At 36.6% G+C, this 25741-nt stretch overlaps 1 protein-coding gene across 1 annotated transcript in view; it reads right to left on the reverse strand.

Moving 5' to 3' along the window:
* Window positions 1-25741, reverse strand: part of LOC100353012 (phospholipid-transporting ATPase ABCA3) — a 123591-nt gene that overhangs the window by 16564 nt on the left and 81286 nt on the right. The window contains exons 16-24 of the mRNA XM_017342510.4: window positions 24106-24256; window positions 22724-22822; window positions 22246-22402; window positions 20587-20884; window positions 16906-17149; window positions 16554-16758; window positions 10036-10252; window positions 7634-7801; window positions 3118-3296 (exon numbers count right to left, since the gene is read on the reverse strand). Coding sequence (XP_017197999.3) covers window positions 3118-3296; window positions 7634-7801; window positions 10036-10252; window positions 16554-16758; window positions 16906-17149; window positions 20587-20884; window positions 22246-22402; window positions 22724-22822; window positions 24106-24256 — 1718 coding nt within the window. The remainder of the gene's footprint in view (window positions 1-3117; window positions 3297-7633; window positions 7802-10035; window positions 10253-16553; window positions 16759-16905; window positions 17150-20586; window positions 20885-22245; window positions 22403-22723; window positions 22823-24105; window positions 24257-25741) is intronic.

Raw genomic sequence — 25741 nt, forward strand, 5'->3', positions numbered from 1 at the left:
ATTTATTTAAAGTGCAGAGTGACACACAGAGAGGGAGGTACAGAGAAAGAAATCTTCCATCTGATGGTTCACTCCTTAATTGGCTATGATGGTCAGAGATGGACCAGTCTAAAGCCAGGAAACAAGTACTACTTCCTGGTCTTGCACATAGATGGCAGGGACCCAGGTACTTAGACCATCATCTTCTGCCTTCCCACATGCATTGGCAGGGAACTTGATTGGAAGCAGAGCATCCAGGACTCACAAGTGCTCAGACATGGGATGCTGACTTTACAGGTGGTGGTCTAGCCCTCTGTTCCTCAGTGCTGGCCCCAATAATTGACTTCTTGTGAGAAAAAAATTACATTGAAAAAACACATTAGAAGCTCAAGTCAGCATGTGAAAGTTTAGTCTAATGGTTAAGATGCCCACATTATCACACAACAGAGTGCCTGGGTTCAATTCTTGGTTCTGGCTTCTGACTCCAGTTTCCCAACTGTGTAGCCCCTGGGAAGCAGTGGTTTTGACTGAAGGAGTCTGGTTCTTAACCACCCACATGAGAGACCTGGATTGAATTCTCACCTCTTGGCTTTGGCCCCTGCTCAGCCCTGGCTCTTGTGGGCATTCAGCTGTTATGGGCATTGGGGAGTGAACCAGCGGATGCGAGCTCCGTGTCTTTGCCTCTTTGGGTAAATGTCCAAAGAAAATGAAATCATCATATTGTAAAGGTATCTGCACTCCAATGTTTATTGTGGCATTATTCACAATAGCTAGGATATAGAATCAATCTAAGAGTTCAAAGATAAATGGATTAAGAAAATGTGGTACAGGGCTAATGTTATGGCATAGCTCCACTTTTGATCCAGCTCCCTGCTAATGGCCTGGAAAAATCAGTGGAAGATGGTCCAAGTGTTTGGGCCCCTGCTACCCATGTGGAAACCCCGGATAAAATTCTTGGCTCCTAACTTTGGCCTGGCCCAATGCTAACCATTGTGGCCATCTGTGGAGTGAACCAGTGGATAGAAGATCTCTCTCTCTTCCAAAATAAATAAATAAATTTTTAAAAAGAAGAAAATGTGGTATATGTACACAGTGTAATGCTATCAGGATTAATAAAGAGGGGCATACTCTAATTTGTGACGGCATGGATAAATATCACGGAGTACATTATGTTAAGTAAAGTAAGTCAAGCACAGAAAGACAAATACCACAAGATCTTGCTTATATGTGGAATTCTACAAGTTAAACTCATAGAAGTAGAAGATAGAATGGAAGTTATCAGAAGCTTGCACATAATGGTGACTATAACAACACATTGTATATTTAAAAAATAGCTAAAAGAGAAAAAAATAAAAATAGCTAAAAGATATTTTAAATATTTTCACCACAAAAATCCTAAGAATGTGAGGTAATAGATTTGTGAAACAACTTGATCTACTCATTCCAAATGTAAGCATATATCAAAACATCACATTGTATACCATGAATACATACAATAATTATTTGTCAGTTAAAAATACAACTTTTTAAAGCAAAGAATATTTTTTTTTGCCCAGGCAGAGTTAGACAATGTGTGAGAGAGAGACACAGAGAGAGAGAGTTATAGACAGTGAGAGAGACAGAGAGAAAGGTCTTCCTTTCCTTTGGTTCACTCCCCAAGTGGCTACCACAGCCGGCGCGCTGCGCCGATCTGAAACCAGGAGCAAGGTGCTTCCTCCTGGTCTCACATGAGGGTGCAGGGCCCAAGCACTTGGGCCATCCTCCACTGCCTTCCCGGGCCACAGCAGAGAGCTGGACTGGAAGAGGAGCAACCAGGACAGAATCCGGCACCCCGACCGGGACTAGAACCTGCATGCCTGTGCCTCAGGCGGAGGATTAGTCTAGTGAGCCGCAGTGCCAGCAGGAAAGAATATTCTTTTTTTTTTTTTTTTTTTTTTGACAGAGTGGACAGTGAGAGAGAGAGACAGAGAGAAAGGTCTTCCTTTGCCGTTGGTTCACCCTCTAATGGCCACCGCGGCTGACATGCTGCGGCCAGCGCACCACACTGATCTGAAGGCAGGGGCCAGGTGCTTATCCTGGTCTCCCATGGGGTGCAGGGCCCAAGCACTTGGGCCATCCTCCACTGCACTCCCTGGTCACAGCAGAGAGCTGGACTGGAAGAGGGGCAACCGGGACAGAATTCGGCGCCCCTACCAGGACTGGAACCTGGTGTGCCGGTGCCACAAGGCGAGAATATTCTTAATGTAGGAGATTTGCAATATTGTTCTACAATAAAAGATAAGTATGTGACCCAGTGGATATAGTAATAAGCTGGATTCAGTCATTCTAGTGGATGAATATATATATATATATATAGTGGAATGACTGAATCCATGTTTTCATATATATATTCATATATATTCATATATAATATATTCATATATAATAACATATATTATATTCATATATGAATATATTATATATGAATATATATGAATATATATAATATATTCATATATAATAACATATATTATATTCATATGTGAATATATAATATACATTATATTATGATCATATATATTATATATGAATTTACATGAATTATATGAATATATAATATATGAATAATTATATATATTCATATATTATATTCATATATATATGAAAACATCATGTTGAACACTACAAATATATACAATTTTGTCAAAAACAATAATAAAATCAAAAGTTTAGGTTATGGCTAGTGCAGTGTTCATAGAGAATGCTTAACTTTAAAAGTTTGTATTAGAAGAGACTTAAAAGCCATGGTTTAAAAATGCTTATTAAGGAACCAAGAAAGAAAGAAAGAAATTAAGAAAGAAATATAAATCAAAAGTAAGTAGAAGGAAATTATAAAGACAAAAAAACATTAATGAAAGTGAAAATAGCAGTAGAGAAAATTCAGTCTTTTGAGATGATCAACAAAATCAACATAGTTTATTATAGGTACCTCAACAAAATTTATTTACATTAATTTAATTAATTTAGATTTAAAAATTTTCTGTAGATATAGACTTTTATTCAATAACTGAGGTAGTCATATATAGATACATGTTTTTCAGGCCTAATCTGCAATTCTCTTGGCATTGTTTTTAAGCTGTTCCATACTTAAGTACTCACCTTCTTGAATTTCTTATAGATTCTAAAGAAAACTTGTTGATTGAGAAATGTTCTTACTCTCCAAAAAGTACTCTCCCAAAGTAAAATGAAGAGAAGGAAAAGAAAGCCTGCAATACCCATGATAATAAAATACTTTCCAAGCATACCCTTTTCCAAAGAGTAAATAGTCTTCTTAGTATCTGGAAAGACAGAGAAAGAGAAGGAAGGAGAGAAGACAAGAGAACTAATGTTACTGTCCAACACTGACACCGGAGATTTCCAGATACCCTTGCACTTAGTCTCCATTATTAGTAACCACATACATTAACATGCTAAACAACAGAATTAAGTGGCAATATTAACTAAAGTACCTCATTTGTTAATATTTCCTAATTTTTTTTGACAGGCAGAGTTAGGCAGTGAGAGAAAGAGACAGAGAGAAAGGTCTTCCTTTCCGTTGGTTCACCCCCCAAATGGCCTCTACGGCCGGCACACTGTGCCGATCCGAAGCCAGGAGCCAGGTGCTTCCTCCTGGTCTCCCATGAGGGTGCAGGGCCCAAGGACCTGGGCCATCCTCCACTGCCTTCCCGGGCCACAGCAGAGAGCTAGACTAGAAGAGGAGCAACTGGGACACAACCAGCGCCCCAACCGGGACTATAACCCAGAGTGCCAGCGCCTCAGGTGGAGGATTAGCCTAGTGAGCCATGGCGCCGGCCAATATTTCCTAATTTTTAAAATATAATATTGTGTCTGTTCCATGAGCTAATCATAGATACATTATACTTAGCAATTGTGTCATTTTTTAGTTCCTTTTGGACATGACAATTTGTCATATTTTTTCTTGTTTTAAAGCCATTGAAATTTTTGAGAACTAGTATTTTGTAGAATACAAATTAGGAGATCTTCAAATGGAATCTCTCTAAGTTTGTTTATATTATGTTTCATGATTCAACTGGGATTATGGGCTTTTTAGAGGAAGACCACACAGGCAAAGTGCTATTTTTATCATATAAAAGAAAAAAATTATTGAATTATCATTGTTGATACTGACCTTGATCCACTTGGTTAAAGTAGTGTTTGTTAGTTTAATCTGCTGTATATTTCTTCCTCCTTCTCCCCTCTTTATAATGTGAATTATAAATATCAAGATCAAGTAAATACATTTGAACACCATTTAAATATCAAAATAAATATCAGAATTCCTTTGACATTTGTATCAAAATACTCTCACAGATTCTTTTTCAACTTTGAGTTGTAATCCAATACTATTTATCTTTTGCTCAGATTGTGCCAGTTTTGGCCATAAATCTGTACCATTTTTATGAATCATATGTTGTATTTATAGTTCATATATAAAAATACAATTAAATTTTGTGTTCATATTTTATTCAGCAACCACATTAAATTATTATAAAATTTAAAAATTTATTAGGATATTCTTTGGATTTCTGGGTAGACCATCATACCTAGTATTTTTTTCATTTCTCATACTTTATAACTGCTATCATATCAAAGATTATGTCATACATACATATAAATTTTAACATAATATCATGATACCCATCCCCAAATTAAAAGTTTGCAAATAACTTGCAAATACTTATGTGTGCCTCCAGTTTTCCATCCTCCAGAGGTGTTTGATAAATTGTGTTCTGCATTCCTGTTTTATTTACATACAAGTGGGTCATTATATGTACATTTAAATTAATAATATTTGAAATTTATAAAAATATTTCATTCTCTATGTTGTCTTCTAGAACCTGTTTTCTCTTTATGCTTTTCTAAAATTCTCAAACATAAAATGGAATTGAAATAATAGTACAATAAACACCATTTCCTCTACTTAGGATCAACATTGTTACTGTCTTGTCATATTTGCCCCCTAGTTTTGTGTGAATGTTGGCTACTTGTTTCTGTTAGGAATTACTTTAAATTTTCATGGGCTATCAAAAACAGTAAGACTGTCCAATGAGGATAATGGGTTTAGAATTTTACTTGGTTGCTTAGTTTACGAAAGCTATTTCTGTTGGTAGAGTGAAATAAATTTTCTATATAAATGTCATTTTGCTGTGGAGTGAGAGACAGATGGTGATGGTAGTGTGGGCAAAGTTTGTATTTTATAATTTATTAATTTATGTTTATTATTTTCTTCATTATAAATTTTGGATGGTTAATTTTATGATATCATAAAATGGACTCATTTATCTTTTTTTAAATGGCTCTTAGTCATGAAAAGAGATGACTAAGATTATCTCAGTGTGGTTTGGAGGATCAGTATACTGATCAGATTCTCTGAACTTCTAACATCTTGATTTAATGTTTCAGTACTTTAAAAAACTCTTGTTTTTGAAAAAGCAATATTTCTAAGAAAATAACAACTTGGAAGACAGAATTGTGCCTGGGGTGCTTGATCTTGTATAGAAAGAAAGAAAAATATAGCATAAGTTTAGGGTCCTACTGAGGCTATCAGATAATCAGAAAACAGCTAAAACTATAAATAAAAAAACCATAAGGATAAATGTGACTTTGGATCAAGCAATGGTTTCTTTGATATGACGCCTGAAGCATACAAGCAATTAAAGAAAGAACAGATAAATTAGGCTTCATCAAAACTGAAAACAATTGTGAACATAAGGACACTATCAACAAAGAGGAAAAACAGCCCATAGAAAGGGAGAAAATATTTGCATATCATACCTACAAGAACAGTCTAATATCCAGATTGGATAAAGACAAATCACCCAATTTAAAATGAGTACAGAGGGGCAGTAGTTGTGGTTCAGCAGATTAAACCACTACTTATGATGCCAGTATTCCATATCAGAGTGATGGTTTGAGTTTTCTGGCTCAACACCCTGCTAATATGCCTGGTAAAGCAGTGGTAGTGGGCCCATAGTGGGCTCCTGGCTTCAGCCTTGCCCAGTCAAAGCAGTTGTGGCCATGTGGGGAGATGGAAGATCTCTCTGTGTCTGTGTCTCTGTCATTTTGCCTTTCAAATACACACAAAAATAAATCTCAAAGTGAGTAAATAATTTGAATAGACATTTCTACAAAGAAGATAGACAAATGGACAACAGGCACATGAAATGATGTTCAGTATCACCAGACTAAAGTACTGCAAATCAAAACCATAATGGGATGCAACATCTACCAGTAATACTATAATAAAAAGAAATAGAAAATAACATGTGTTGGGGAGAATATGGAGAAATTGAAACCTTCACACATTGCTGTATAAAAATAGTCCCATCTCCCATGGGACTCAATCATAAGTACTCACATCACTAGATTTTACTTTATTTTTTTTTATTTGACAGAGTTACAGACACTGAGAGAGACAGAGAGAGAGAGAGAGAGAGAGAGAGAGAGAGGTCTTCCTTCTGTTGGTTCACTCCCCAAATGGCCGCTACGGACAGCGCTGTGCCAATCTGAAGCCAGGAGCCAGGTGCTTCCTCCTGGTCTCCCATGCGGGTGTACTTGGGCCATCCTCCACTGCCTTCCTGGGCCACAGCAGAGAGCTGGACTGGAAGAGGAGCAACCGGGACTAGAACCCAGTGCCCATGTGGGATGCCGGCACCGCAAGCGGAGGATTAACCAAGTAAGCCACGGTGTCGGCCCCACTAGATTTTACTTTAAATGTTTCTCTTTCATTTTTTTCCTACCTCAGCCTATCCCCTAAAGTTTACTGTCTGCACAATTTACATTTTCGAATACTGAGCTTCCCCCTGAGGTCACCAACTATTGTTTAGGTAGGACCAGACTTACTAATCACTCCTTTCCTTCCCACACTTTACACTCTCAGCACAAACAAGATATTTTCAAAATTATCTAATAAATGATAGTTTCATCATACAGATTTTAAAGCTAAAAATGCATGTTTACCCTTTCGTTTTTCACAAATAGTGTTCCTTTTTTTCTGTTACTTTCATTTGTGTTTCTTTTCTCATTGTACTGCTCTTTATCACCGGAATCACTACTTCCTGCCTTGACCTACTACTTATTAATTAAGAAGCACAGTTGAGTCCTTCAGTGTGCCAGATCCTTCATTAGACACTGGGGATGGATTTTATTTTCCCAAATAAGCCATAGGCAGGTGAGAGTGTGACTAATGTGGTGGTGGTCGTGTAACACAAGTGTTAATGCAATGACAATACAAATCCTTCCCCTGGAGGTTCTTTCTCATAGAGAGGATCTCATAAAAGCTGTTTGACACAGGGCATGTGACATGGGGTGCCTACTCAGTTTCCTCGAAATGACTATAAAAACACAATGAGATTGTTATGAAGATTAAAGTCGTCCACATAAGCTAGAGGTCAATAATCAGTAGCTCTTGTTCTAGCTTTGATGACTGCTATAAATTTACCTTGGGCTTGCTTTTGAGGCTTTATCATATTTAAAGAGGTTTTCCCCAGGCTTACCAAATAACTAATGTACTGAACATGAGTCCTAACTCCTTCCTTGGAAGGAAGGGCAAGTTGCTTGTATGTTTTGTGGTCTGCACTGGAAGCTAATTTCCTAGAGGCTCAGATATACTTACTTTCTTTACTACAATTAAGGTAGGCAGAGGGAGTCTTTAGAGCGTTGCACAGTATCTTCAAACTGTAGATATTAGTATATTCACTGAGGCACTTTGCAAGGTTGTAATTGGGAAACAACAGTAACAAATTGCGTAGAAACTGTTTGGTGCCATTCGATAAACTTCGCACTTAAGAAAGGATGATAGAATCGGGTTACTTTAGAGGGAATGAACTATCAACAACATATCCCCAGTAACAATCAAGTCAAACTCTGGGAATTAAAAACCAAATGATTATTTTTGAAGAACACTAATTACTTCCAATATATTTGTTTCAGTTTGTAGCTGGTGATGCAGTTTGTGCTTTAACTGTAAAATTCTCAAGTCTTTTTGGTGAGATAAGACCATCTAGATCTTTTTTCTTTGTGAAAAGGATTTTAATTATTATTTACTTGAATGCTTTGTGGTGTAATTCAAATTTTTATTATTTCATATTTAGTAAATTGCCTTTTTTTCTAGAAATGTTACAGTTTATTCAAAGTTTCACATTTGCTGGTTGATACTTGTCATATCTTCCTATATTTTAATAGTATATTAACCGTATGTGTGTATATGTAAATATATTTATAACCATATATACATGTATATACATGTATATCCATACATCTATCTCCTTCTTATTCCTAATATTTTCTTCTTTTCTCGATGGACTTGCCATTTTGTCAATTTGGTGAGTTTTTTTTATCTAACTATTATGGCCCTGTTGAAAATCTCTAAATTATCTATTAATCTTTGCTTTAATTTGTTCATTCCTTCTACTTTCTTTGATTTGTTTTTTTTCTAACTTTTAAATTCAGATGGTTTCTTAAGTTTTAGCCATTTTAATGTTAGCAGTTAAGGGTATAAAATTTCCTCCAAATAATTCTTTAGCTGTTGAGTATTTGTTACACTTCAGTTATAAATATTTTCTATTTTCTGTTATGACTCCCTCTTTGGCCTATTAATTATGTACAAGCATTTTAAAATTCCTAATTGTGTGTTCTTTTCCCAGTTATCTTTTTGTTACTGATTTTTAATTTAATTGCATAATGGTCAATGAAAGAATCCTTTTAGTAGTCTTCATTGTCAGTTTCTGAAAGATTCCATGTGTTTTGAGGGTTCTATATGGACTTATTAACTCTATAGGTTGATGTATATCATTTACTCATTTACCTCCCACGTTAACCATCAATTACAAGAGAGGCGTGCTAAGATCTCCTGTGATGTATATTTTACCTCTTATTTCAAATAACTGGTAATTTTGACTTTTATACACTTACAGATTATATAGCTAGGCAAATACAATTTTGGAATTCTTACAACTTCATGCTCAATTAATCTGCTATTATGTTGTGAACATGTTTTCCTCTAATGTTTTATTTTCTTTTTACATTAAAAAAATATATATCCATTACTCCTGTCAGTACAATCACTCCAGTTTTATTTACATGATATATCCTTCATCATTCTTTACTTTTTCATCTTCATTTTTTAATGGTACCTCCTGTAAGCAGCATAAAATGAAAATTTGAGGTTGAGAAGTCTTCTAGAATGGCACCTGTCACTTATCTAAAAAGCATGTTTGTTGCCATTTAATTTTATTATGACACATTTGAGTTAATTACTCTCATCCTATTACCTTACTATTTATTCTCATTTTTCTGTTTTATTTATCCCTTCCTCCTTCCTATTTTGAGTATAATTTAGTTTCAAATTCTACTTCTTTTGTATTGATCATCTATTGTGTTTTGAAAGTTATACTTTAAAAATATTCTTTCAGTGGTTATATTGGACATTTAAACATACAGATTTCTGTTTTCTCTCTGGCTGCCTCAAATATCTTCTCTTTTACTTTGGTGTTCTAGTTTCATGATGATTTGTCTAAGCAAGGATTTAAAAAGAAAAATTCAATGAACTTTCTGAAACTGGGAATTTCTCTTTGAACAATCCTGGAAATGCTCAATCACTTTCTTTTAAACACTATTTCTTTCCTTTTTATTATTATTTCTTTGTGGACATATATTGGACCTTCTCATTCCAGCCTCCTAAATTTTCCAGCTTCCTAAAATTTCCAAACTCAGATGCAAAATAGAATCCTTGCTATATGATGGCATTATAAGAGGAGATGGAGATAGAGAAGTAAGTCCTCTAACACTCAGGCTCAGTCCTATCATTTTAATATGAGAATCCTAGATCTGGCATGATACCTATCACTGGCAGGCACTCAACATAAGTATATTGAGTTCCATCAAGTACAGAATTTCCCCCAAACATAGAATCTAATTGCCTTCTAAAGATTTTAGATATCTGTAGGTCTATTACCATTTATTTGTTACTGCTATCTTCTTGGGAAGGAAGAAATTTTGTTTAGCCCTTATACTTACTGATATCTACCGAGTTGTCTATGAGGATGCAAATAGTGCCTGAAAAGTAGTTGAATAGGATCAGTTTGACATAGGCAGAAGTACTTCCAGAAAACAGGAAGCTCAACAGATACGTGAGGGGAATGGCAGACCAGCCAAATAGTGTGAAGATTAGCATTGTTTCCAGAATGTGATACTCCATGATGTAAATATTAAGTTTGTAGTATCTGAATACAATCTGAAACACAGAGGGCAAAGAGATAAAGGCAAGGTGAAGGACAAGTATAAAAAGAAACCACGTCAGAATATTTAGAGAAAGAGAGTAAATCTGGTTTTTATTTAGTTGAGAAGTATTCATTAATTAAGGCAATCTGCCACTTAAACATGCCTATGACATGGAATAAGTTAGTCCCCTGTCTTCCTCACCAGAGGACATTCCAGCGAGCAGAACCACTGTATGTTTTTTGCTTTCTACTTGGAACAGTTGTTTAATGAAAGTAAATCACAGACAGGATAGGCATTTGGCCTAGTAGCTACACCACTAGTTAAGATACTCATATCCTTATTGGATTGCCTGGATTTGACTGCTGGCACCAATTCCCACCTCCAGCTTCCTGCCAAAACACAGACCCTTGGTGGTGACGGTTCAATAGTGAGATCCCTACCACCCATAAGGGAGATCTGGATTGAATTCTCACTTCCCAATTTTGGGTGTTTGGGGTAATTGAGGAGTAAATCAGCAGGTGAGAGCTCTATGTCTGTCCATTTCTGGTCTGCCTCTCAAATAGAGAAAAACAAAAAGTTCCTACACAAAGTCAGTATACTTCTCCCCAATAATAATAATAATGGGTGCAGGGGGCCCAAGCACTTGGGCTGTCTTCTGCTGCTTTCCCAGGTGAATTAGCAGGGAGTTAGAGTGGAAGTGGAGCAGCCAACACTGGAACTAGCGCCCATATGGGATGTCAGCATTGCAGGTAGCAGCTTTACAAGCTAAGCCACAATTTGGACCCACAGATAATCTGACCTTCCTCTTTCCTATTTTTATGCCTTTAATTTCATTCTCTCGCTTAATATTTGGCTAAAACTTCTAGTACTATTGTGAATAAGAGCATGAGAGTAAACACCCTTGTCTGGTTCTAGACTTTAGAGGAAATGCTTACAGCTTTCCTCCTATTCAATGTGATGCGGGTTGAGGGATTGTTCTATATATGATTTTGAGGTATGCTTCTTTGGTATCTAATTTCTTCAAGTTTTTTTTTTTGAAATCACGAATAGATGTTAAATCTTCTGAGTGTCTTTTCTATGTCTACTGAGATGATAAGATTTATATCTTTCACTCTGTTAGTATGATGTATTGTTTATTGATTTACATTTGTTGAACCATCCCTGCATCTCTGAGATACATCTCCCTTGATCATGATGAATGATTTTTTTGATGTGTTGTTGGATTCAATTTTTAGTATTATTACATCTAACTTCATCAGAAATATTGATCTAAAGTGTGTGTGTCCGTCCTTGTCTTCTTTTGAATCAGGGTAATGCTGGCTTTTAGAATGAGTTTGGAAGGGTTCTCATCCTTTTAATTTTTTTTTTTTGGCAACAGATTGAGAAGAATTGTTGTTAGTCATCCTTAAAAGTTGGTAGAATTCAACAATTAAGCCATCTGGTTCTGTGCTTTTCTATGCTGGAAAACTTCTGATTCCCAATTCAATTCTAGTAACCATTACTGGTCTACTTAAGTTTTCTATGACTTAATGGTTCAATCATATTAAGGTACATACATTCAGAAATTTATGAATTTTTGTCTAGGCTTTCTAATTTATTGATATATAGCTGTTCATAATAGTTCTTTCTTTTTAAATTTTTTTGACAGGCAGAGTGGACAGTGAGAGAGAGAGAGAGAAAGGTCTTCCTTTGCCGTTGGTTCACCCTCCAATGGCTGCCGCTGCCGGCGCGCTGCGGCCGGCGCATCGCACTGATCCAAAGCCAGGAGCCAGGTGCTTCTCCTGGTCTTCCATGGGGTGCAGGGCCCAAGCACTTGGGCCATCCTCCACTGCACTCCCTGGCCACAGCAGAGAGCTGGCCTGGAAGAGGGGCAACCAGGACAGAATCCGGCGCCCCAACTGGGACTAGAACCCAGTGTTCCAGCGCCGCAGGTGGAGGATTAGCCTATTGAGCCGTGGCGCTGGCCCATAATAGTTCTTAATGATTTCTTCTATTTTTATCACTTTATTATCTCTTTTTTCATCTATTTTAATATTTTTCTTAGTTTAGCTAAAGATTTATCAATTTTATTCTCAGAAAAACTTCATTTCATTGATGTTTTCTAGTTTTTAAAGTTTTATTTATCTCTGTTATGATCTTTATTATTTCTTTTTACTAACTTTTAGTTTGGTTTTTTTTTTAATGTGTCCTTGAGATGCACTGTTTGGTTTCTGGATATGTTTCTATTCTTTAATATAAATGCTTATTGCTATAAACTTCTACCCTAATACAGCTCTTCTATGTCCCATAAATTCTGGTGTGTTTTTGGCCTTTCATACTAGTTAAAAGGTTTTTCTTTTCATCTCTTCAATGACTCATTTTTTAGTCAGTAGGATATTGTTCAGTCCCCAGGTATTTGTATAATTTCTAGATTTTTTTTGCTGTTAATTTCTATTTTTAATTCTATTGTGTAATGAAAGATATGATTTGATTTTTAAAAACTTGTTAAATCTTGCTTTGTGGTACATGTAGTCTATCCTAGAGAATGTGCAGAAGAAAACAATGTGTATTCTGCAGCTGTTGGATAGGAGGTCTGTAAATGTTAGGTCCATTTGGTCTGTAGTATAGTTTAATGTTTCTTTGTTGATTTTTCATCTGAATCATCTGTCCATTGTTGGAAGTCCCTCAGCATTATTTATTGGAATTTGTTTTCCCTTTAGATCTAATAGTGTCTTTTTTATAAAATTAGATGCATTGCCATTTGATGAATATACATGTACAATTGTCATGTCTTCTTTCTGAATCTGATCCCTTGATCTTTGTCTCTTTTTATAGCTTTTGTCTAAACTCTATATTGTTTCATATAACTGCTCCTGCTTGCTTCTGGTTTCCATTTGCATAGGATATCTTTTTCTGTCCTTTTGTTTTCAGACTATTTGTGTCTTTAGTGGGGATGTGAGTTTCCTGTAGGTATTGTGTTGTTGGGTCTTGTTTCTTAATTGACTCATCCAATCTGTTTCCTTTGAGAATTCAATCCATTTCCATCAGAGTTATTATTGACAAGTAATGACATTGTAGTCATTAAAATTATCTTCCCTTTGTTTTGAATACCTTTTTTTTGAGTGTGTTTTGGACTTTCATATGTTTTTATGATGGTTGTTATCTTTGGCTTGTGTATGTAAGACTCACTTAAGCATCTTTTGTTAGGGTGGTCTTGTGCTGATGAATCCCTTCAGTTTTTGTTTGTCTTGTAAAGTATCCATCATTTAAGAAAGGTAAGTTCACTGAGTTAAGTATTCTTGGTTGGCAAATGTTTTCTTTCAAAACCTAGAAAATGTCATTTCATATCCACTTGGCCTGTAAGGTTTCTATTGAAAAATCTGTCAATCTAATGAAAGGTCCCTTAAAATATTTTAAAAGATTTTATTTATTTATTTGAGAAGTGAATTACAGACAGTGAGATGGAGAGACAGAGATAAAGGTCTTTCATCTGCTGGTTTACTCCCCAAATGGCCACACAGGCTGGAGCTGTGCTGATCTGAAGCCAGGAGCCAGGAGCTTCTTCCAGTCTCCCACGCAGGCACAGGCAACCAAAGACTTGGGCCATCTTCCACTGCTTTCCTAAGTCATAGCAGAGAGCTGGAATGGAAGAGGAGCAGCCGGGACTAGAACTGGTTCCACATGGGATGCTGGCGCTGCAGGTGGTAGCTTTACCCGCTATGCCACAGTGCTAGCCTCAAGGCCCCTTAAAATTAACCTGATACTTTTCTCTTACAGATTTTAGAATTCTCTTTGTCCTCTGTTTTTGAGAATTTGACAGTCATATATCACAGAAATGAACTTTTTTTTAAAAAAGATTTATTTATTTATTTGAAAATCAGAGTTACACAGAGAGGAGAGGCAGAGAGAGAGAGAGGTCTTCCATCTGATGGTTCACTCCCCAATTGGCCGCAACGGCTGGAACTCCACTGATCTGAAGCCAGGAGCCAGGAGCTTCTTCCTGGTCTCCCATGCAGGTACAGCGGCCCAAGGGCATGGGCCATCTTCTACTGCATTCCCAGGCCATAGCAGAGAGCTGGATGGGAAGTGGAGCAGCCGGGACTTGAACCAGTGCCCATATGGGATGCTGGCACTTCAGGCCAGGGCGTTAACCCGCTGCGCCACAGTGCTGGCCCACAGTGATAACTTTTGTGGTCATTCTATTTGACATCCTATGATCCTCTTGTATTTGGATGTCCATATCTTTCTCTGTATTGGGGACATTTCCAACTGTTATGCCATTTAATAGGCTTTCTAAGCTTCTTTTCTTTGTCCTCTGGAATCCTCATTGTTGAATCGTTATTTGTTTAATGGTGTTCCAAATGTCCCAGATATGTTTTTGGTCTGACTTGGGTATTTCAAATTACTGTGTTCAAGTTCAAATATTCTTTGTTCTGCTTGTTCTGGTCTGCTGTTAAAGCTTTTGATTTGACTTTTTTTTCACTTCCTGAGTCTTTCATGTCCAAGATTTTTTTTTTTTTTGGTTCAAATTCAAAATCTCTTCTTTTTTTACTGAATTCATCATTCTTGTCATGCATTGGGGATTTCTTTCAATTTTCTGTCTGTATTCTCTTGAACCTCTGAGTGTTACACTCATTCTTTTGAATTATTTAACAGATGTTACCTCAGTCTCTTTTTCTTTTGAATCTCTTACCAAAACATTATTATGTTCCTTTGTTGGTGTCATACTGTGTACTTCCTATGTGTGTACACTGATATTTGCACATCTAGTGGATTAGTTATTTCTGCCAGTTTTAATGAGTGGGTTTTATGGAAACAGGTTTTTGAAGACACTTCTTCAGGTATCACTTTAATAAGCTATTTTATCTTTATTTTCAGTTGGGTGCTAAGTAGTCTCCCTGTATCTTTTATAGCCATTGATTGTAGTAGCAGTGGGGCTATGGAGTGTTCCTCTCAGACTCAGCAAGAGTGTGTATATCTCAGTAACAGGCCATGGGGAAAGGTCCATGGTCAATGGGACAACTGTTTTCAGTCCACTTGTGTATCACACCAGGGTGCAGGTCTTTGCCTGGTGCAGAGCAGACAGAAAGGCTGCATCTGTGAGCAGATACAGAGCCATTTGAGCTTTACCTGGTGCTGAGTCTCACCACAGCGGGTTCTACTTTCTAGTGGCTTTAGTCTTGCTCTGCCTATGCTGGAGGTTGGGGAGAGGGGATCAGGCTGAAGCCATGAGCCTAGAACTCCATCTGGGTCTTCCACATGAGAAGCAAGGACTCAAGTACTTGAGCCTTCATCTACTGCTTACCAGGATAGGCGTTAGCAGGAAGCTGGATCGGAAGCAGAGGTGGTGGTACTCAAATCAGGAATTCTGGTATGGGATATGGGCATCCTAAACTGTGACTTAACCACTGTGCCAGACACCTGCCCCTGTTTTTGATAAAAGCCATCCCAACAGATATGATACCTCAAGGTTTTGGTTCACATTTCCATAATTAGAAAAATTGAGCATGTTTTGTATACTTTTAGGCCATCTGTATATTTTCTTTGGAGAAATGTCTATATAATTTCTTTAACATTGTTGGATTATGTTCTGGAATGCTCCTTTCACTAGGGAGTAGTGTGGTATACATTCAAATATGTTTTATTTTTGCTGTGATTCCTCATTACATGGGTATGAATGTCATGGGAATAAGAAAAATAAACCTCATTTAGCTCCCCAGTCTAAGATGTGTTCTCCAATGCACTTACTCCCATAATGTTCAGGATTGGAAATCACTGGGCACTAACTTAGCTTTCCAATAGTGATCAGGCACACAGTGCTCCAACAGGGCTGTGGGATAGAATTTAGATTTGTATTTTAACAAAACAACACTGAATCCTAAGAAGTGTCAAGATGATAGCAGGTATTCAATAACATTTTAAAAATAAATTGATGAAACTCAAAGGAAAACTATAGAAGCTGGCAGTGGTATAAGAAGAGTCAGAAGGACTACCAGGGAGTAAAACCTGACAAGACTGAGTATATGAGACACAGGAAATAGTTTTCAACCTATAGAGCAATTTTGATAGCACAAGTTGATAAGAAGATAAATTGGAAGCTGGTTCAGGAAAAATCAGTGTGCTGTTGCCAAAAAAAAAAAAAAAAAAAAAGGAATTTTCTCCTGATAAAGCATATAGGAGAGACAGTTTCTGCAGAGAAAATTTGGAATGTATTTTCTGAGGTAATGAGAAAACATGATTTACTGGCAGAGCTTGGTTTATGGAATCATTACAATAGAAATTTTCCATGTGGTAGAGAAAGAAAACAAGCTCAAGAAACTTTATCTAACACTCACCATTAGTAATAAGAAAGAAATGAAGAAGATGATGAAATCACACAGTAAAGCAGAAATCCAGTACACAAAGACAGAGGTTCCACTCAAAAACTGGATATGCTTTGCCTTAGAAGTTTTCTCAGTCACTGTCAGGAGACAAAATCCACTGATCAGAATAGCCACACCAAGCTGTATATTGGAGGCCACCATATTTCCATTTTCAGTTCTACAGAATAAGGAACAAAAGAAGATATATCACAAAATTAACAAGGCAGAAAATATACATTTCTATCAATAGCTGTCTTGGGAATGTAAATGTTATAATACAGGCTGGGAAGTGTAACACTCAATTCTATTGAAAAGAACAGCATACCTTTCCTTATCTTTACTGTTAGGGCGTGGCTGAGGTTTGTTGGACACTGTTAAGGAAGCATCCTTGCCAGAAACTGACATGGACAGAACGTTGTCTAACACTGCTAGGGCCACAGATGGTGAATGATAAGCTTCATTGTTGAACAGAACAGTAAATACTGTCTCATTTGTTTTCACCTCAATGGAAAGCGCGATAATATATAAACGATTATCACTATTTTCCATTAAGAAATTCAGTAGATCACCTAGGATAAGGAAACAAGATTGGTCAGTGTTTCCACAATTCAGGTAACCTACAAAAGATGCCTGTAAAGAGGAACAAATAGTTTTCTCATACCTTTCAATTTCCCACAATGATTGCTTAAAACAATTGCCATTCTCCTCAAGTACATTAATCCATCATTAAGTTTGAAAATCTCAGTTCATAGTAATAATGTAAACTACAATTGCAATGAGAAAACAGAATAGATCTCTCAACTTGCTTATCTGCCTTACATGGATTTTTAAGTAGTTCACTTACAGCACTGATTGCTTATCTTAGAGCTGACAAAATCTTCCTCCACAAAGCAAGGAAAACTAAAAAATGTTTAAAGAACCTACTTGAGTGCATTAGAGTTCTAGAAAAGCAATATACAGTTGAGGACTAAGACCTTGGGAAGAATAAAATGCACTGAAGTTAGTCCAACATTTTACAACTCTTTTTTTCTTTAAGGCTTTAATATGATTTATAAATGGTAGGAATGCCTGAATAAAATTTCAAGTTGTCAACAGGGACTTTGTTGGAGTGGTATACCCTAATAGTAGTGAGGAAGAAGTACAAGAGACATTCAAAGAGTTCATGAAAAAATGAGTATTGTGAAAAAATGCATTGATTTCAAAATTTTTATATCAAAATAAACTTATCTTTCAATTACACATATCCATGAGCTCACTGAAATACCCATATAGACTAATTCTTAAGTATTTTCAATACAACCTCAAACCACTTTGATTCCTGATTAGATTTAGATCTTCCCTCAATCTTAACTACCTTAAATAAAATCTCTGGAAAAGATAAACTCATGTAGAATTTTTATAACTTTCATTGATATATTTGCCATTGAATTAACAAATTATAGGTATACTAAGAAACAGAACCAAGAGAAAGCACAGATAACAGAAAGAAATTCACAGGTGCACAAGATAGTAGAGAGAATTTACCAAATGTTGATATCAGAATTAAAAATCAAATCAATACTTCAATATATAATACAAAGCAGATTAAAAACAAGTAAAGAGTAGATAAGGGAAATGGAAGAGAGTTGATTAAAAAATATCAAGGAGAGCTAGATGACATCTAGCCTAGTGACTTATTTGATTCTGGATTTACTCTTTCCCTCACATTCAGTTCAGTTTGATATTATATTTGATTTTATGCTTATTTTGTGTCAGGAGTTGAGTAAGGTGCTGGAGATAGAAAGGAAGTCCTTGCTTCTTATAATCTAGTTTGAGAGATAGATGAAAAATACACAATTGTAACAGTGTGATAAACTGCATAAAAGAGGGATGTACCTAAATTATGGAAGATGAGGAAACATTTAGTTCTGTTTGGAAAGGAAAACAATATTTTTATGTTATTATTGTGCTATATTACTTCCTAAAGCTCATATCAACTTATTTCATGGCTATGATTAAAGAGTTACTAGTGTTCCTCCCAGTTATAATTAAGAAAATTAGATATGAGACATTAGGTAGGCATGTATTTCCTCATTGGAAAACATTTTCCTATAGTTTGGGCAAAGAGAAAGAGCAGTTTCTAAAGAATTTTTGCCCTTTCTGTACACTAAAGATTAAGAAGTAAAAAAGGCATGAAATTTGTAATACAGGGAAACCATATAAAACTAGTAGTATGCAGTATAAAAGGCTCTTTGGCTAAGAAAATAAGAAAAGCTTAGAAATTACACGAAATTTTCTTAAAGCAAAATTAGTCTGTTGGAGCCTAAAGACCGTATCTCTATGCTCAGATTATTTTTAGCTAATGAACAGAAAGATAACATTCAATTGAAAATAGAGATTGATGGGGCTATTACATTGTTCCATTAAGTTTTTAGTCTCACTATTGGTATAACAGAACATATTCAGTTAATCATTTTTATATTTTTAAATGTGAATAGTGTACTGTATTACAAAAATAATCATTGTATGAATCAGAGAACCTCTTTACATGTATTGTTGGTTTAATAAGTGTTCCTCTCTTATTATTGTAAGACAGGAGGAATAGGGATAATTATTTGCTATCAGCTAATCAATTATTTGTGGATTGTTAAACAGAATTTCGTTTTTAAGGAGCAATCAACACTTCCAAATACATTTTCACCCCCTCACAACACATCCTGAAGAACACAGAATAATCAAAGCAGACTTGCTATTCCTGTAGAGCGTTTGCTAACCTAAAGGACCACTGTCCATCAGGTGGCAATTACAGGAAAGAACATGGTATCTGTGAGGAAACGATTATACTTGAAAGAAAATAGACTTTTTTCAGAGAGGTAATGTGGTACAGTGAGTTCTAAGTTTGAGGATTCAAGGCAGATCAGGCTAAATTCAAGTCTCTATATTTCAGATAAGAGTCGGAGAACTCAAAAGGCTTCCATAGCCTTGGAAACTCATGACTGGAGCATAGGGAGATTACTGATGCCATAAACAGGAGTGTCAATTTGTAAAGTCAACAACAGGAGTCACTGTGCACTCACTCCTCATGTAGGATCTCTGTCCTTAATGTGCTGTACATTGAGATTTAATGCTATAACGAGTACTCAAACAGTATTTTTCACTTTGTGTTTCTATGTGGGTGCAAACTGTTGAAATCTTTACTTAATGTTTACTAAACTGATCATCTGTATATATAGTATTTGAAAATGAATCGTGATATGAATGGAAGGGGAGAGAGAGCGGGAAAGGGGAGGGTTGCGGGTGGGAGGGAAGTCATTGGGGGGTGGGGGGAAGCCAATGTAGTTCATAAGCTGTACTTTGGAAATCTATATTCATTAAATAAAAGTTAAAAAAAAGTTCTGCAAATAAGCAATAAAAAAGTCTCTATATTTCCTAGATGATTGATGTGAGACAAATTATTTGACTCACTCAAATGTTAGTGCTTCATTTAAATGAGGGTAGTAAAAATATATACAAACATGATGACTTCAAATTAAATGATATACAGGTAAATATTTTACTAAAAAACACAACAAAATAATACTCAATAACAAATTAGACAATGCAAACTATGACTATTTCTATCTTAAAAATAAATGTTCTTAGTTACTAGTCCACTAAGTCTTCCAGAATTCTTCTTAATTCATGCTTAATTTCTCAGCAACTATTGGCACTATGGGTTCTTTCTCTCTCTCTCTCTCTCTACCTCCCTCCCTCATTCCCTCCCTCTCTCTTTTTACTTGAAAGGAATAACAAATGCCTTGTATTTAATCCACAACCAAAATGCATCCACTAAAAATTTACTGTTACAGCTAGTAGCCTTATAGAGGGCATTTCTTGATTCACTTAACTACTTCTAGAATATTGATGACTAGCAGAAAAAAATGTAGCAAATAGTCAAATATAGTTAAGATCCTTCTTTGGAAGTAGCACAATCAGATTATCTAACAGCAGTCCTTTTTAATTTTTATTTTTTCTTAATGGATCTTACCTTTCACTTCTTTAAGTTTTTGTTTCTCAGATATTAGCTTACTCTCAAGGAGTTTTAAAAAATTTGTAGTCAAATCAGAATTTCCAGAAATAGAATAAGGCACAATGGTCTGACCATATTCACCCAAATCCATTTTTCTAGCCTTCTCTTCAGCATTTGAAGGGTTAGCAACCTCAAACAGAAAGGCAAAGGAAGCTGCAAGTCCCAGTACCTGTACCAAAACCAGTTTCCAATTGCGCCAACTGAACATTATTCTCTTTAAGAACATGGCACGAAACTGTTGGCAGTAGAGGGAGCACTAAAGAAGGGAGAAATAAAACATGATGATAGTCATAGACCTAAACTTATCATTCATGGTGAAATTAATTAAGATGAATGCATTGAAATTTTCTGATACAAACACACATGGTATAATCATATAAACTTTATATACATACATACTTGGAATCTGAAGCACAGATGATAGAACACACTAGTATCTTTTGCCAGAATAAGGCAGGAGAGAAAAAGCTATGGATTATTTTTTGTAAACAGAGTTTCACTGGAACACAGCTATGTCCACTCACTGCTGGATTGTCATGGTAGCTTTCATAATACAATGACAAAGTTGAATAGCTGTGATGGAGACAATATGGCCCACAAAACCTTCAACATTTGTGGGATCTACCTAAAGTTTGCCAATTTCTGCTATTTGATTTTTTGGAAATTTTTATAAGATTTATTTATTTATTTATTTGAAAGGCTGAGTTACAGAGAGGCAGAGGCAGAGAGAGAGAGAGAGAGAGAGGTCTTCCATCTGCTGGTTCACTCCTCAGATGGCTGCAACAGCCCAATTTGTGCCAATCTGAAGCCAGGAGCCAGGAGCTTCTTCCAGGTCTCCCACATGGGTGCAGGGGCTCAAGGACTTGGGCCATCTCCCACTGCATTCCCAAGCCATAGCAGAGAGCTGGATCGGAAGTGGAGTAGCCAGGACTTGAACTGGTGCCCATATGCCCATATGGGATGCCAGCACTGCAGGCTGTGGCCTTACTCACTATGCCACAGCTCTGGCCCCTACTATATGATATTAAATAAAATGCTTATAAGTCTGGCTTTTGATTTAACACTTAAAATCTCAACAACATGAATTTCTTTAGATTCCTGATAACCAAGTTAACTAGGATGGTTTATAGAAGGAATAGATAATTTGGAAGGACAATGAAAGAAATGTGGTAACTCAAAGAGACTACCCAAGCTGAGGATCATTACTGCTTAGGGAATGATCTGTTAGGTAGTAACAATTTCTACTGCAGAATCTTAAAAACACAGGCTTGACTTTTTAAAAAAAATTAGGCTCACTAGTACCCTTACTCTAGCTTCAATAAACCAAACAATGTCTGGGCTATCAATTTGAAAAATAATATAAGAGAGAAAAAAGAACTGAGAATAATTGATGTGGTCTTTTCCTTCCAAGGTTTGTTTTTGCTCTATATTTTAGCATATTACCCAGAACCTATCCCTTTTGTATTCGTATGTAAGTTAGTGTGTGGCACAAAAGACTCCACCTCTGGTTGTGCTTGCAGTGGCTGAGAACTCCAAATGTCTTTCAGTTAAACATTAAAACAAAATACACTTTATCCAAAACAAATATACACCAGGTTTTTCAGTACAGGTGCTTACCCCAGTATTAAACCTAATAGAGCTTTCATTCAGTGTGGGAGAATGTACCCCCTGGACATCTGATGCATTCCTATTCTGGTTCATTGTGGGTTGGCTCATCTGCGAGGGAGGCTGCATGGCTAGGATATCTTCTGGTACATTTTCCATGTGACTGACCCTGCATCAAAACAAAACAAAAAAGCAACAAAACAATGAACTTTTCATTTCAAACTCATCCCAGGATGTTTGGAGACCGGGAATAGCAGTTCCCAACACAGAAGCTTCCTTGGTTTGCTCATGCCTGGCAGGATCATTGTTTGGAGGCAATATGGTAACTTTGGTAGAACAGTGATTCTCAAAGTCACCCCACCATCCGCCCCTCCTCCCCAGCCCTTACATTTCTAATATGTGAAATATTAAAGTTGCATGAGTGTACAGGGAACTGAGATGTAGACCTTTCCCCCCAAGGTTTGTCTTTTCTCTATATATTATCACTCACCTGAGGAAGACTTCTTCCATAGTAGTGATTGAAGCACCAAAGCTAGCAATACCCAGCTTTTCCTGTCTCTTTTCCAGGGCAGTAAACAGAGTTTCAAACCTAGAAGTAGAAGAGGGAGAGAAAAAGCTGGCACCAAACTAGATGGCTTTCATATTTTTATCTTTTAACCTAAACTGATTTTCCCTTACCAGTTAATAAAATGTAGATCATTCTTTACTTAATTGCTTTTTATAATTTCATGCTTCTTGTAAATCAGAAAGGTTAAACAAATGGAGAGAAAGAAACTAACAAATTGCTTCCCAGTCTACTTGATTCTTGGATAATTATGGTCATTTTTTCAAGTTGTTTTGTTACTTATTTGAAAGGCAGAGCAAAAATGAGTGAGTGAGTGAGTATGAGAGAGACAGAGAGAGATCTTCCATCTGCTGATTCATTCTCCAAATGCCCAAAACAATCCAGGTTAGGGCAAGTCATAACCAGGAGTCAGAGTTCTCCATCTGGGCCTCCCATGTGGCGTCAGGGACACAAGTACTTGACACAAGTACTTGACACAAGTACCTGCTGCCTCTCAGGGTGCACTTTAACATGAAGCTGTTTGAAGCAGAGGAGCCAGCAACTTAACGGCCAAAAGCCACTGATCTTTTTTAGGATGATTATCACAGGTAGAGTTATGTCTTCTTTTACTCCCTTTGATGGATAACTGGGCTAACTGGAGCATTTCTACTGCCTATTTCCTGAGTTCTTGTCATCTTAAATCCAAGAGTTACCATTTAAGTCCTCTTATTTTAATTAAATTTTTAAAAAGATTTATTTATTTGAAATGCAGAGATATGAGGTGGGGGGGGGGAGGCAGAAAAAGAGACAGAGAGATCGAGAGATCTTCTATCCTCAGGTTCATGCTCCAAATGGCCACAAGAGTTGAGGCTGGGCCAGGCTGAAGCCAGGAACCTATACTCTATCCTGGTCTCCCACGTGGGTGGCAAGGGCCTAAGCACTCAGGTCATCTTCTGTTGCCTTCCCAGGTGCATTAGCAGGGAGCTGGATTGGAAGTAGAACAGCCAGGACTCAAACTGGTGATCATATGGAATGCTGGTGGCACCAGAAGTGGCTTAAGTTGCTGTGCCACAATGCTGGTCCCTGATTACATTTTCTTAATACTTCCCTTCATCTACTCACTAGAAGTGCTTTTTAGTCTACCAACATACTACACCCATGGCTATAGTCATTAAGCAGCATCTCTTTCTTCAGTGCAAATGACAGCTATGAAAGAAGTTGTATCTTACTAAATAAATAAATCTTGCTAAGTCAGAAGAAACCAGGAAAAGCAACCATGATTTCCGGCTATTTAAAAATCAACCACTTAGTACTCTTTAGATTCATACCTGTGTGCATATTCTTTGGGTAGAGTAAATGACAATTCAGTTCCAACATTGCTCTCCATTGTGGCTGCTGGTGCATAGTAATGAATCAATTTTGTGACTTCTTCAACATTACAGTGAGGTTCCTTCACCATGACTATGTGGTATCCTACACCTGAGAAAATTCATTTAGAGGAATTCATAAAACAATTTTTGGATTTCCCATATTCCTGTGAGAGCATGCTTAGCTTCCTATTGCTTGAGTGAGCCAGAAGATACAGCATGAGACAAGTCATTTGCTTACAACTCTAATGAGCCTAGTAAATACATCTTTTATAATTTCATTAATTCTTAGGAACTGATAATTATCTGGATCATTTAACCAGATAGAGCAGAGAAAGGATCAAGTCACTATTATCTGACTTCTCATTTTATTGACACTTAAATCTGAGAGAACAATATTAATATTTGTTAAATGTATATTTATTGGGTACATGATATACGCCAGTAAACAGAACACATAAAATAGTTTTATTTATATATCTTTGATATATCTTTGCAAAATATTTTTTGTACTAATTTAGTGCACTTCACTGGCCTACCAGAAGGTGGGGGTGGATAGGATAGCAGAGAAAAATGCTCTCAGAGCAATCTAGAACTTGTGAAAAACATTGCAGTGGAATTTTGATAGCTCAGGCCAAGACAACAGAGCTGAGGAAAATACCTCTGAATTTCATCAGCCCCTTGCTTCAATAGCAAGGGCAGAAAGGTGGAGAGAACTTCTAAAATACAGAAAATGGACAGAAGGGAAGAACAGAAAAGAGGATTTGTCAGATCCAAAAATCAGGCAACAGGAATCTAAATTACTGAAATCTCCATAATCAAATTCCCGTGTGTGTGTGTGTTTGTGTGAAAGAGAGAGAGGAGAGGAGAGGAGAGGAGAGGAGAGGAGAGGAGAGAAGAGGAGAGAAGAGGAGAGAAGAGGAGAGAAGAGGAGAGAGGAGGAGAGAGGAGAGAGGAGAAACAGCAAGAAAAAGAATTCAAAGCGATATGCATTCTTGGGGCGGAGCCAAGATGGCGGAGTAGTGAGGGCGCGCACCGATAGTCCGGGAAAAGATAGTTTAATAAAAGTGGAGTTACTACCTCCACTTTGAATATGACCTTGTCTAAACAAGATAAGAGTCGGTGAACTCAAAAGGCTTCCATAGCCTTGGAAACTCATGACTGGTGCATAGGGAGATTACTGATGCCATAGACAGGAGTGTCAATTTGTAAAGTCAACAACAGGAGTCACTGTGCACTTACTCCTCATGTAGGATCTCTGTCCTTAATGTGCTGTACATTGAGACTTAATGCTATAATGAGTACTCAAACAGTATATTTCGCTTTGTGTTTCTATGGGGGTGCAAACTGTTGAAATCTTTACTTAATGTATACTAAACTGATCTTCTGTAAAAAAAAAAAAAAAAAGAAGAAATTATTAATTCCCAACTTGACTCTCACTGGGATTAAACATGACAATAGGTCTGATCTGATTTCATCATCATTTAAAAAATCATCTATTATTTTTCACTTTATGTTTGTGTGGGAGCAAACTGTTGAAATCTTTACTTAATGTATGCTAAACTGATCTTCTGTATATAAAGAGAATCGAAAATGA

Source organism: Oryctolagus cuniculus, chromosome 19 (assembly GCF_051225735.1).
Source record: "Oryctolagus cuniculus isolate XC-2025 breed Fujian yellow rabbit chromosome 19, ASM5122573v1, whole genome shotgun sequence".
Lineage (NCBI taxonomy): Eukaryota > Metazoa > Chordata > Mammalia > Lagomorpha > Leporidae > Oryctolagus > Oryctolagus cuniculus.